Source organism: Puma concolor, chromosome E2 (genome assembly GCF_028749965.1).
Source record: "Puma concolor isolate L17-30 chromosome E2, mPumCon1.1.hap2, whole genome shotgun sequence".
NCBI classification, from domain to species: Eukaryota; Metazoa; Chordata; class Mammalia; order Carnivora; family Felidae; genus Puma; species Puma concolor.
The window spans coordinates 24,656,805-24,672,106 of NC_141681.1; the positions used below are offsets into that span (position 1 = coordinate 24,656,805).

Sequence of the window (15,302 nt, forward strand, 5' to 3'; positions counted from 1 at the left end):
ATGTGAAAAAAATCTGAACTGAAATAATCCTTTTGCTCAAATAATATTATACACGTTATCTGAAATTGTTTATTTGCTTCCATGTAGAATATAAAAAGGAAAATATGTTCCCATTTTGAATAGATATATATCTTTCATTAATCAAAAGGAGAAAACAATAATTAATATATACAATATGACTATACTTCATGAGCTGGGCATGAATGACTACAAAGTTTTATTTTGAGGGGTGAAATTTTGAGAACCATAGGGCTAGCATGGGTTCAATTACTCTTCGCTGACAAGTTTTACCCTGAACTGAAATGAACCCTTCAGTACGTCTTAATTGTCTTGAAATGTTGCTCTAGATAACGAATATATCTCTCCATATAATCGACTGATACATGTAAAATGGAGCATTTGCTCCAATGACTTTTCCATTTATTCTTTTTTGCATAACCACTATAGGTCTTCTCTACAGAATTTTAATATATGTGGCATATCTCCTCCAATTGGCAGTAAATGGGACTTTTGTTAGTTTAAATGCTCAAGGGCGTGAATGCCTCTTTTTAGATACCTGTGGGAGACAACAGAGTGCATTGTTTTGTATGCCATATCGTCATATAGTGCATTTTTCAAAGCAGAATTTCTCAAACATGCCTTTCAAATGTGGTCCAATTCTGTTCAGTCAATTTTGCATTATCAGGATAAATGAGGGAAAAAATAAACTTATTTATGGAAACATGGGTTAATTTGTGTCTTCTGAAAGGACACTTGAAGATTATTTTTATAAAAGAAATATTTTGCATTTACAAAGTGATGGTAAAATTTCATTAATTCATGGTGGGGGCCCATTTATTAAATTTGCAGGGCATGGATGTTTTGGTCCATGTCAATTGGGGAGGTGGGGAGGGGGGAGGGGGAAAGAATCTAACTGGTCTAGTGCAGTTGGGATTGTCTTGAGTTTTGCAGAAGATTTATGAACTAGAAAAACAAGTGCTGTTTGGGCAGCCATTTGGAAATGATGCAAACTATTGTAATTTTCACTTTTTCCAGATAATTCCCTCAGCATTTTGGCAAAGCATAACGGATTCAACCGCCAGAAGCAAGAAGTCTATCTTTTACCAATCATAATCAGTGATAGTGGGAATCCTCCTCTGAGCAGCACCAGCACCCTGACCATCCGGGTCTGTGGCTGTAGCAGTGATGGTGTTGTCCAGTCTTGTAATGTTGAAGCTTATGTCCTTCCGATTGGACTCAGTATGGGCGCCTTAATTGCTATATTAGCATGCATCATTTTGCTGCTAGGTACGTATTTCCTTCACAGCTTAATGGTCACCATTTTTCTGGTTCATAAATGACTTAAATAAGGACAGCAAACCCGAACCCCAGTCAGGTATCAGCATTCTTCTGGGGAAAAGGAACTTTCTTGCACTTCTCCAAGCTTTGAAGTTACCAAGTAGGGGTGAAGGAAGAAAAGTGCCATGATAGCCAATGTCCAATTGGAGAGGACAATTCAGTGCCTTTTTCAATCCCATTACCAGTGAAAAGACAAACTAATTCTAATGGTGGTGGAAGTGGGGACAGACCTTTATGTGGTTACAACAGCATCTACCATATAAGAAGGCCTGCAGATCTGATGTACACCAGTTTACTGTAATGGGAGGCTCTCGTGTGTCCATAATACTCTTTTCTCTAAACGATGTATACATTCCATTGCTGAGTTCATCCAAACACACAGTTTGGTCAGACTAAAAGATAACAAACAAGCAAACAACAAAAAAAATATTTTTCAAAATTACACTGTGTTCTTCAGCTATTTTTCTGGATATTAAAATCAACTTAAAATGAAGATTGAAAATGAAGGAAAGTTTTTTTTTTTTTTGGTAACTTTTCCATTAAAAATTTCTAATTATAAAAACAACATTAGAGACTAGAAAGATATATAAGAAGAAAATTATGTCTTATCCTGTCCTTAAGTAAAGGATATGGCAGTTACTACCTTTCCAGTCACATCCGTTCTATTCACCCACTGCCTGGATTAACATTTCTAGACATATTTTACCCTGTGAACCCTACTTTGGTTTGGCTGGCTTTGCCTGTTGGGATGTATTCCTTTCCTTTTGCCTACCTTTAGGCGTACCTTCCCAGATGGAGAAGCCCCAGCTTCCTTATAAGGCAAGAAATTGCGTATGCCAATTTGACATTCATCTTGATATATCACTTCATCTGTGAGTGAACATTATTTGATTGGAGAGAGTCTTGAAGAGCTGATAAAACACAAGATATTCTAGATATGATTTACTCTGCTACTTTTTCTTTATCGAAGAAGGACATGGAATCAAAGGATATTAAATAACTTGCCCAAGAGCCACAGCAAGTTAATTATTTTTATCTTTGCTGTTTTCTATTTTGTGCCATTTATTCTAGAGCTCGTAACAGTCTTACATGCAGCTTTCACCATGGATAGATGCAAATTAATTCTTTTAACCCAACTTCATCACCACTTAATAAACAGAAGCAACCTGGAATAATACTCACTCAGAATTCAATAACCCATCTTTCAGAAAGGTGTTTAATTTAATTCCCAAGTGAATTGTATTAAGGCTATATGCTGGCAAGTTTCTATACAACGCCACTCTCTCGTAACATACATGATATGTTGCTTGTGAAATTATTTGCAAATTGAGCTAATTGTTATTTCACATTTTTCCTACAGTAATTGTGGTGCTGTTTGTAACTCTGCGGCGACATAAAAACGAGCCATTAATTATTAAAGATGATGAAGACGTACGAGAAAACATCATTCGCTATGATGATGAGGGAGGAGGAGAGGAAGATACAGAGGCTTTTGATATTGCAACTTTACAAAACCCAGATGGAATTAATGGATTTTTACCTCGTAAGGATATTAAACCAGATTTGCAGTTCATGCCAAGGCAAGGGCTTGCTCCTGTTCCGAATGGTGTTGATGTTGATGAATTCATAAATGTGCGGCTACACGAGGCAGATAATGACCCAACTGCCCCGCCATATGACTCCATTCAGATTTATGGCTATGAAGGCCGAGGGTCTGTGGCTGGGTCCCTCAGCTCCCTGGAGTCCAGCACCTCAGACTCAGACCAGAATTTTGACTACCTCAGTGACTGGGGTCCCCGCTTTAAGAGACTGGGAGAACTCTACTCTGTTGGTGAAAGTGACAAAGAAACTTGACAGTGGATTATGAATTAATCAGTGGAACTGAGCATTCTGTAATATTCTAGGGTCACACCCCTTAGATACAACCAATGTGGCTATTTGTTTTAGAGGCAAGTTTAGCACCAATCATCTATAAACTCAACTACATTTCAATGTTGAACCAAAAATTAATAATAAAAAGCATATGTTAGGAGGTTATAAATCTTGTGGAGTGTGAATTAAAGTATGTGGAGTCTCTAGAAGTCTTTGGATATTTGATATTTACTTAGCCACCACAGACAAAGATTGGGATCCTGGCTAATCCTTAGAGAGATGGTTAAAAAGAGGAAAAAATCAAAATTAAAAGGTGCTTTCTTAGAAAAATGGACCTGCAAGAAATGTGCTGCTGATATGTGTCTTCTGCAAGGATTTTTATAAATGCAAATGGTTTTTTCCCCTTCACCAATAAGGATTCCGCCACAAATGATAAAGCAATACTTGGTCTGCTGTACGTTATGACTTTCTGGAGTTTTGGGAGGCCTCCTAGATTATACGGTACGGTGACCGCACATTGTACATAACTGTTGGCCCCACTCATCAGAGACTGAATAGCATCTTTAAATATTGTGTCGAGCCTTAAAATATTCACATGTTCGTAATCCATTCCCGGGTGGGGATTGCCAACTCAGTGGTGGGAGGAGAGAAATCCCATTCAAACAGGCTTGTTTTCTGGAAGCAGGATTACTCATTCCCTCCACTTCATCTTCTTCCACAAGGACAGAAAGATAAACCGTATCACACAGCGGACTACATATGAGACAGATGGTTTTATTGCTAGCGCGTGAATTTATTTGTTTAATCCTCGAAATAAATATTTTATTGATGTCCATTAATGCTTTTATTTATTAAGGTTGGTAATCTATATAGATTAAGGGACTATATGGAAAAAAAACTAAATTATATCCATTAATAATCCTTTAGATTGTTTTATATAAATATATATATATATATATACACACAATGAATGTTTAATACATGTACATTTTGATGAGATGAGTATGGCAGGCAATATTATCAAAAGGGGAGCTAAGAGTCTCTTTAGAGTAGAAAGCGTTATTGTGGCTGGTGATGGCAGGAGCAGCATTTTCCCAGAGAAACTTTTGGACTGTTTTCTATTTTGTTCATAATCCTAGTATTTGGTGTTTTTACTACAAGCACAAACATCTGAAAGCATATTGATTCATGTGACTATTTAAACTCTAGACTTTTAGATACCTACATAATGCCCTGCCCAGTAAACATGCTTCAAGTTGCCACCACTGTTTTAAAGCAGGAAGTGGTTTGTACATAATTTTACTGCTTTTGTTTTTAGCACTTCTCTCTCTGATCTTCATGGTGATGCACAGAATGTCGTAGACTCCAAAAAAGGACAGCACTAGAAGATGTGAGCATATTCAATTTGTAACACAATCCTGCCATTTAGGAGTAGAAAATGTATGATAAAAATCAAGTACTACACGCAGATCATTTTAATTTTCTACTTTGCTTTAATGCAATATTGTTTATTTACTTCATGTATTGTATTCAGAGAAACTCCTGTATTGTTTCCTACTTTGTGAAATATATTTTTATAAATACCTTTGTTGTCATCACTTTTTTTCCCCTAATCAGATGAAGATCTGTTAACAGAGACATCAACTCTAATTAGAGTTCCACAATGTTCAACTAAATCATCCCGAGGATCACTTATATTTCTAAGAGTCATTATTATAAAGCAGAGGAAAGAAATACCCTGGCAATGAACACAAACAAAAGGGACATCAAAGGAACATGGTGTACAGAAAGTCTAGTCCAGCTGTGCTTGTTGGGTCCTCCTGACAGCAGAAGCTGTAATAGAGTTAAGAGTAAAAAGAAAAGAAACAAGAATAAGGAGGGAAAGATTTCAGCTAGGAGTACAGGTCTAAAACCTTTAGAAGGAACGTGATCAGTATGCAGGATTTAGCAAAAAAGATCTAAACTGCAATACAGACCTGACCAACTTCTGCCAAATGGGTTCTGAGTGAAAGACTGCCTGATGAAGGGTCTGTCATTGGGGAAAAAGTAGTTGAGGTCTACTTCCCCTGCCATCTCAGTCCCTGGCGTGGGGTTGCCTGGGAAGAGCAGGACTTTGGCTAGAAAACTGAAGATATCAAATCCTGGAGACTGCCTCCACTGTGACAGACATAAAATGTTTGAATATTAGAATTTACAACTATCCAGGGACTTAGTTGACTCATTGAGTGTCTGCTGCCTGAGAATAGTTCATGTTTTATGCTCTGGCTACTGGACACTTTTTCTTGAGGTAAAAGTAATGGTCCAGAGTGACTTTATGCCACAGCTTGGCACAGTACCTAAGACAAGTACTTAGTGAATGTAGATTAGTAATAGTAGTTGCAAGAGTAACCAGTGGTAATATTCTGACTAAACCAAGGTGAAATCATTACCTTTTTACTTATTTCTTGTATACCAGATGCATCTCTCATGTACTTCTCAGTGAAGCCCTTAGATTACTGACATACAAACATGTTTGACGGAAAAACTACACTCTTTTTCAGGAATACAAAATCTATATCCTCCAGTCTTGGTAATCCATAGGGTAATATTTATATGGTGGTTTGGGGAGGGTAGGAGATGGTGTCTATCATACTAGTTCCCTAAATCTTACCTCAAAAGTTATTTTGACCAGGAAGGGAGAATGAAAGTGTTTTAACCTCTTGGTGATTTTCTTTGCCTCCACCTTCTAGCATTTTGTGCTTTCAAAGTCCATTTAAAGTTTTATAATATGGAATGAAGTAATTAACACCATGTTCAATGGTACTTTTAGGGTACCCTGAATCTACATAAAGATCCGAGAAACACCCACCCCCCACTCAGCTTAAGTACTTTGTATTTTAGCAAGAGACTTGTTAGGACTTCCTCAACCAAGACAGGTTGATGGGGTTCCCAACCTTTTTCAGACTTTGAGTACTCCATGCTCAACTCTTTAAATGATACATTTTTTGAATTTAATCAGAATGAGTATTTTTACTTCTGCATTGTTTTCTGTTGCAGTAATACATATGTCTTACATATACATGTGTGGTTAGTTTTCAAATAAAATGCTGATTCAGTTCACAGGCATTTTAATGTGACTGTAGGTTTTTATTGTGTCCTAAGTATTAGTTGTTTTCCATTCTTAAAATTCATTCCTGCACAAGGTTTCTCTGCCTAACAGCAAATGACTAATAAGTGGGAGTCAGGTGAGACAAAATTATTTCCCTCTGCCCACCTCACAATTCAAGTTCCTGTCTGGGAAAACTGATACATTCTTGGGTGACTGGACACCACCTGGAAACAGTTCAGCCCCAACCCTGTCTACTATTTCAGCATGAATCATATTACAAAAATGTCTCTTAAACATCCATGCATGGTTACCACAGAGTATTCAGAACACAACCTTCCAATAATATTTTATGATACAGTTATAAGATTAAGAATAGTTTATAATAGGATGATTAAAATATGCTAGAAATTATATGCAAGTATTAACATTGCCGCACAGAATTGTGATTTCTGAAATATAAACTTGACAGTGAAAATGCTTTGGGAAAATGTGTGGGTGTTTGTATGTATGGAAAATAAAACTTGGATCTAGGGGCATCACCAGTGAAAGCAGGATGCTTAAAAAGAGTCACATGTGTTTTGGGAGAGTTTCCTTAATCAGATGCTTAAAGTGAGACAAGTCTCTGCATGAGATGTGGAAACAACCTAGGAGCAGCCAAATTCCATACTGAGACTCTTCTGGGCTGTGCTGTATTTTGGAGAAGGAAAAGCGGGTGCTGGGAGCTAAGTAACCAATTACTCTTTATAGCCACATAAGGACCAGGGGCAAGTAGTCCCTTCCAACAAGTTATATTATGCGATCACTGGCTTTGCAGGGAATCTCACGAATATATAACATTCTGATTGCCTTTTTGATTGAAAGTTCCATCTGAGAACAGGACAGTGCAACCAGTAATAAGATTTCAAAAAATCCCATCACTGGCACTGTTGGAAAGGCTGAGCATGACTGAAATCACATCATTGTCAGTCAAAAAGATAAGGTAACTGTGGGCATCACTATAAAAGCTATATAAATGCACAATTTAAACATGAATATCAACATGGAAAAACTATATATATATATATATATATATATATATATACACATACACACACATACATACACATATATATACACACACATACATATATATATGCCCACATACATAGATATATACACATATGCCAAATTAAGTTATTGGGGTTAATCTTATATTTATAATTTTAATCCCATAATCCTATGCTACTAAAACCCCAGAAGGGTAGCTCCTTGTTTTTCTGAAACTAACCTTGAATTGGAAAGAAAATGGATTGAAGATAAACAGTTTTAAATGCAGGTTTTTGTTTGAGAACAAAATCATGGTTCGTAATACCTGGGACGAGAAGGAAATACATCACATTGTATTTGAGAGGTTTTTATATTATTGTGTTTTTGTGGAGAAAATAATTGTGGAATGTATTCTGCAGGTAATAGTTTTCAATATATTTTTATTTTCCCCATTCCAGAACTATTTTATTTGCTATACAAAGTTTTTTTGCAGAGTAACTCAGTTGGCCAGTGTTAAACATATTGTTGCCACTGTGGTCACTGCCCTCTTGATGACTGTAGAAGACAGAAATGCTGTCATTAAAGTAGATGTTTATTTGTACTATTTTCTTCTTAGTCAACACACATTTATGTATTCCATGGTATATTATTTTGTTTTTTATTTACATGATACACTCTTTAGAGTAAAGATATTCTAGTCCTAGTATTTCTGACCCAATCCTAGTATTAATGGGTACATCCAACTTAAAATCCCCCTGACTGGATGGACTATCTTCAAGGAAAGAATGTGTTTCCTACATGTATTGAGCATCAATCATCTCAGGAAATAGGCTATATATTTGATAAAGAAAGATTAAATGAGATGGCATCTCTAAACTAATTCCCTTATTTATAAAGTAGAACTAATTAATCGCATCTAACCTAATTGTTGAGACATTCTTTCTCTATCATCTTGAAATAGTACTTTGAGTCTAGGTTTAAACTTAGGTTGGTCTGACATTAAAGCCCATAACTTTCAATTAAACAAAACTCTGTAATTATAATGGAAAGCTTGTAATGATAAGAAATAGAATCTAAGTTATGAACAGTGATATGGAAGAACTGAGGAAAAACTAAGTGACTCTAAGTGGGAACACTAAGGAAGTCTTCATGGAGAAGTTTTCAAAAAAGATGGGAATGAAAGAATTGGCAGAACAGAAATCACAGCTTTTCAAACACCCAAAACTAAGAGGGGGGAAATTATAAAAAGATCACACTTGGGGCGCCTGGGTGGCCCAGTCGGTTAAGCGTCCGACTTCATCCGGGTCACGATCTCGCGGTCCGTGAGTTCGAGCCCCGCGTCAGGCTCTGGGCTGATGGCTCAGAGCCTGGAGCCTGCTTCCGATTCTGTCTGCCTCTTTCCCTGCCCTTCCACCATTCATGCTCTGTCTCCCTCTGTCTCAAAAATAAATAAACGTTAAAAAAAAATTAAAAAAAAAAAAAGATCACACTTACAGATTAATGACAACTTTTTGGACCTTCAGAAAGATCCAAAACATTGGTGCTCATAGGACACTTTAGGTTTACCTAAATTGTAGCATGTTTGGTGGATGAGAAAAATGAGGTTCAGAGATGTCTTTGGGAATTTTTTGGAGTTATATTAATCATCTAAGAAGTAAGAGAGACCAGAATGGAACTCTGGTCTTCTAATTCATTACCAGGATTGTGAAGTTGTGTTTTTGTGTATATACATACCTCCCCCCGCCCACCTCCCCCCCCCCCCCCCCCCGCACAAACTTTATGTCAGTTTCATCTAGATCACAAGGCTAATAGGCATTTGCTGGAAGAATCAATGTCTGGGGCATTCCTCTTCCAGCTTGAGTTACCTGTCATCATCTGACATACATCCTGAGTTTAAGCACCATCTCTTGCAGGTACCATTATTAATAGCTAACTGCTATCTATTACTATGCACAAATGAGAGAAGGATAATTGTTAGAAGGAATAGCATAGGAAACTGAGAAGAAAAACTGTAGAAAACAAAGGCTTCAATTAACCTAGAGACCAAATAAAAGAAAATGAGAAATCACTGAAGGTAAATTTTAATTGCTTTGGATCCCCTCTGTATAGGCAAAGATATCCAGGGCCATCCTATGACTCTTCACAAATATGAACTAGATTCTAACAATTATGTTCCAAGTGAATACAAAAATTTAGGAGTCATTGGAATAATTCTCTTTTCCTAATATATGCATTCCTAACTACAACTTTACTTAATGTTTTTCTATTTTTCTCCCTTAATTCAACCTCTAAATTTTGAGAGCAATTCCGTATTTATGAAGTCTAATTTTTGCAAAAGTGAATGGATTATCTAGGCTCAAGGAGAGAGCTATAATCATACTGCAAATAAACTTTAAAAAAAAGATACCTTTCTAAATTTTTTTAAATTTATTTTCTACAAAATATGTGATATGATAAGAAAACTCTTGTTTTATCTTTCCAAGACACAGGGTCTAATTGGATAAATTATAGAAGCAAATAAGTGATAAAACATTAGATTTCGCTCTGCTATGGAAAAGGGGAACAGATAGTTTTATGAAAAGACAGAAAATTAATAATCTAACCCTGCCAAGGCACAGTATTCTGCTAGAAACTGTGTTATAGTGAATCTTAGAGAGAGTGAGTATCAATAAGTAGTGTCTGCTGGGGCAGAATCTCTCTCAACGGACTTTACAGTTAGTGCTTTTTACCATATGAAATCTCCATGTGACAAAATTTCCAATACCGTTACTTATTTCATAAGTATTTGCTTAGGATTTCCCAGAAATCTGGGTGCTGGGAATATAGCACTCAACAGGACAGGGAGGTCTATTTCTTCACAGACGTGGTGGTATAAGAGAAATAGAAATAGAAATAAAAAAGACAGAGATGATGATGATATGAAAGAACATAACATGGACAGGAAATTAAATGTTTTACATGGAGTGGACAGGGTCATCTTTGAGTTGTCATGTGAAGTTGCCAGGATAAGAGCAAAGGAAAAGCTTATGTCCATCGTTGTGCTGTTCTAAACCATATACAAGAAATAACACATACAAGAAATGAACATGAGGCATAGACCACAGTGGATCAGGGTGGAGGTGGCACAATGTGCTGTGGAACAGTAGTCAGAGACCACGTTATACAAGTCCTTGTCAACCAGGGCAAGTAGCTCAGATTTACTTCACGTCTGCTGGAAGAGGAGGTGAGTGAAAGTGTCACTCACTTTCACAAGCAAAGGGATGACATATTCTGGTTTGCATATTTAAAAAGATCCCTCGGGTTCTCGAATGGAAAGGGATTTTAGGAGACAATATGAAAGCAGGAAACCCAGAGAGGAGATTGCCACAGTAGTCCAAGCAAGAGCTTATTTCAGTTTTGATTACTGAGGTGGTATTAGAAATGGAAGAAATAGAAAGTCCAGATATATTCTGGATATAAAACTGGCAGTATTGGCAACTTCATTGGATGTGTAAGATGAAGGAAAGATGGATTTAAGGGTGACCTCTAGAATTTCTGACTTGAATAACTATGTGATTAGTGGGGCCATTTTTAGGGATTGCGTTGACTGGAGAGGGTCTGGTTATCAAAAGCAGACATCCAGACTCCTCTAATGATCCACAATAGAAGGGATAACAGAAACTAGAGTCACTTAGAATTTCCTTGATGGTGTGTATAAATGACTTCTAGAAATTTTTATTGCATTTTGATTCTCCTATATATGAATACCTGAATCAATAAAGGTCACAAGTGACATGATCAGCCTCGGGCAGAAAAAAATCCAGCCACACCGATTATTTTTTTTTTAATTTTTCTAGAAATAGGAAAAATAAACACTTGATATTAGTGAGTTTATTCTTGGCTGGAGTAAGATGGATTCACCTACGTTTCTTTTCTTTTTTTAATGTTTTTTTATTTTGAGAGAGAGAGCATGAGCAGGGGAGGAGCAGAGAGAGAGAGGAGGACAGAGGACCTGAAGCAGGCTCTGTGCTGACAGCAGTGAGACTGGTGAGGGGCTCAAACTCACGAAACATGAAATCATGAACCATGAGATCATGACCTGAGCTTCTGACACCCAATGGGCTGAGCCACCCAGAAGCCACCAGATACGTTTCTTAATGGAAGTGAGGAGGGACAGTTTGAAATATTTATCTATAATTATCTTAAAATGGGGGCAGTAGCATTTGTAACTTTATATATAAACATAGTATGTTATCCAGAAAGCATTCCTGAAGTATGTCCTTTCTCTTTGAACTGAAGGCTAATTCTCAAGGGAAGAAGCAGTTTGGTCTTTGTGGTTTAGTGATATATATATATATATATATATATATATATATATATATATATGGCAGGATATATCAGGATATATATCAGGAAAATAACACACTCAAGTCTTGTTTATTGCCATTTATTGATAAAGTTCATCTGGTTATCTGTAAGCTGAGGAGCTTGGCATTTAAGAAATGCTGGGTGCATGGAATTAAAGTGGGATCAGTCTGGAGGGAAACATCTTATACAAAATAAACGTAAGAAATTCCTACACAAGAAAACAAATTTAAAAGGATATTTCTTCCTTGTTATCCCCTTATTATGTTATAAGACCTATACCAGATGTCATGGGAGTTGGTCAAAGGCGGTAAGATTTAGTCCCTCCTTGGGAATTTCTAGTCTTCTGTGTTAACATGACACATTAAAAAAAAATCATAGCATTGTGTTTTGACATATAGGTTTTTGCACTTTCAAACTGCTTTAAGAATATGGAGTGAAAATAAATAATGCTTTGTGACTTTAGGAAAATAAAGGTACAAAAATATTTACTGAACTATGCCATACAGAAAAAGTTATTTGGGTTAGTGAATATGGTGAGAGATGGGACAACTAGGCACAGGTAATATCACAAGTCAAAAGCAAGAGCCTAGAGAAGATAGAGTGCATCTTTAAAGTTGGCAGAGATAAACCAAGAACTAAAAATTACAGAACTATTTATTTTCCCTATAGAAACATCAGTAGAATCTAACAGTATTAATAAGTAGTGCCTCTTACTTTAATGTGGTGTATCCCAAGAATTTCCTCCCAGGAATGTAATTTAGTGTTATTTGGCTGTCAAAGACAGAAATATCACTTAAGATTTCAATAGATGAATAAAAAAAGTCTCAGAGTTCATGACATGTTTAGTATTAAAAGAAAAAAACAAAAAAGAGAAACTAATAAGCACAGATTCTTATTAAGTTGACAAATGGTAATCTATCTAAATTCGTAGCAATTGAAATATTTAATAAAGAATTTAAAAGGTATATTCCCTTAATATGAAAATAAGATAAGAATGGCTGTCCTCACTGCTATGGTTCAATATCATATTGGAAGGGCTGGCTACCACCATTACACAAGGAAAAGCAAAAATAGATCCCAAGATTTAAGATTTATGGGGCAGGGACGCCTGGGTGGCTTAGGCAGCTGAGGATCTGACTCGATTTTAGCTCAGGACATCATCCCAGGATCATAGGATCAGGCTCCCCATGGGGCTCTGGGCTGAACATGGAGCCTGCTTGAGATTCTCACTCTGTATGCCCCTTTGCATCTCTCCCACTTGGAGTCTCTCTCTCTCTCTTTCTCTCTCAGGTTAAAAAAATTTTTTAATTAGAAATTAAAAAAAATTTTTATGGGGGGGGGTGGGGGGCAGGGGCGGCACCTGGCTGGCTCAGTCAGAAGAGCAGGTGACTCTTGATCTCAGGGTTATAAATTCAAGCCTCATGTTTGGTATAGAGATTACTTAAAAAAAAAATAAAATCTTGAAAAAAAAAGGTTTTTGGGGAAAAGAAAAAAAAGTGTCAATATTTGCAGATGGCATTGCCATAAACATAAAAATTTTAACAGAATAAGCAAACTGTTAATGCTAAGCAGAGATTTGGAGTGTCTCAGTCAGCTCAGCAGCCAGCTCTTGATTTCGGCTCAGGTCGTGATCTCCTGGTTCATGAGTTCTAGCCTCTCATGGGGCTCTGTGCTGTCAGCATGGAGCCTGCTTGGGATTCTCTCTATCCCTTTCTCTCTCTGCCTCTCCCTCTTGCATTAGCTTGTGTTCTCTCTCCTCTCTCTCTCCCTCAAAATACATAAACTTTAAAAAATACTAAGCAGAGAGTTTATCAGTATAACTAAATCTATGACAAAAACCTAAAATGTTAAAGATGCCAATTATTCTAAAAATCTATAATTTCTCTTCCATTGAGATCAAAATTAGAACAGAATTTTGATACCAATTCAACATCTTTTCTTTTTCAAATTTGATTTTAGTATTTACTGAGCTCCATTCTTTAATATAAAATAATTATAGTAACACTAGTGTATTCTTCACACTGCCAGGTAAGGACTTGCTACGAAGCTGTAAAAATAAAAATAAAACAAGAAAACAATAAAAAGCAAAAACGAACAAACAAAAAAAAAAACAATGGCATCCCTGCTTCAGGTGACTAAGCATATTCAAGTTCACTAGCCAATAATCAAACGTAGTATGACAAAACATGCAAATACAGAAACAGTAAGCTATTATTATAAATAGTAAGCTATTAATGTAAACTCAGAAGGTCTAAAAAGGTAGATACAGCCAAATGTTGGTGAAAATATTAAAAGTGAGAAGATTCATAGACTGCATCTATCTTGTGATCCAGCGATGAATACGAAGGTAAGTCAATATGCCTGATATTATTTATTATGTTTTTATGTTTTTCTAACTAAGATGCCAGAGACACTGTACTCATCGACAAAAGGAGAATGAATATTAATTATGACTACTTAATAAATTCTAAGGGCAACTATGGGGCTTTTAGAAGTAATAAAATGAATGCACATGAGCCAACATACATCCACTTTGAAACAACGTCAAGGGTAAAAACAAAATATAAAATGAACTTTCTGGTAAAATAATACCTGTATTAACTGAAAATGCAGTCACACAAATATACATTTTACAAAGGCTAGTTATTATCATTGCATTATGTGAGAAGACAGAATGGCCCAACAACTTTTACTTGAGGTTCATAAAAGCAAATGAATACATAAATAAAAATAAATATTAAACAAATATAAACGTGTTTAAGGAAAATAATAAACAACCTATGTCTTGGATTTAGGGTCAGGTGGAGGAGAGGGAGCATTACAAAGAGGATAAGTTGTGGTCTGTTTATGGAAGTTCATACATGCTAAAGAGTCTAGACCAACATGGAAGGTCCCATCTATGTAATTTGTTATACAGAACACAAGCCCATAGGATTTTAATAAAAATTCTGACTAAAAGGCAGGTTTTCAAATATATTTCATATTTGGTGAAATGCCCAGACTACCTAATCCCCCCCTAAAAAGTCTCCATCCACATTTAATAAAGACCCTTAGAAATCCTACTGCAATGAAAACTTCTTAATTTGTTTACCTGAGGATTTCTCAAATGTAATTATATATATGTATATTTTTACTGAAACACCAACTTCATCTTTCCAGATATATGCATGTGGTATAACAGAATATGAGCATTATTACTGAAATCAAAAGACAAACAGGATTTTTAAAAAGTGGAAGGATATGGTCAAATCTAATTTTAAAAATCAAACCATTTAAATTTTATTCGGTATATATTAGCCAATCAAGTTTCAAACTTAAATGTTTAGGAATTATTTTTATGTTCTCACTGAGATCATTATGAGATCATTATACAGTGATCTTTCTGTCTTCTGAGCTCCTCCTATTCTTCATTTTTTATACTAATTTTTATAAGTTTATTTTTAATTTACATCCAACTTAGCATGCAATGCAAAAAATGACTTGAGCAGTACAATCCAGTGATTAATCCCCTACATATAACACCCAATACTCATCCTGGCAAGTGTCTTCCTTAATGCCCCTTGTCCGTTTAGCCCATAATTCCACCCATAAAACTTCCAGCAACCCTTATTTTGTTCTCCATATTTAAGAG

At 36.0% G+C, this 15,302-nt stretch overlaps 1 protein-coding gene across 4 annotated transcripts in view; it reads left to right on the forward strand.

Moving 5' to 3' along the window:
- Positions 1–4,793, forward strand: part of CDH8 (cadherin 8) — a 368,350-nt gene extending 363,557 nt beyond the window's left edge. For all 4 annotated transcript variants that reach the window (XM_086689282.1, XM_086689284.1, XM_086689285.1 and 1 more), the window contains 2 exons: positions 1,036–1,287; positions 2,699–4,793. In XM_086689282.1, coding sequence (XP_086545408.1) covers positions 1,036–1,287; positions 2,699–3,192 — 746 coding nt within the window. In that variant the 3' untranslated portion in view covers positions 3,193–4,793. The remainder of the gene's footprint in view (positions 1–1,035; positions 1,288–2,698) is intronic.
- The last annotated feature ends 10,509 nt before the right edge of the window (positions 4,794–15,302 follow it).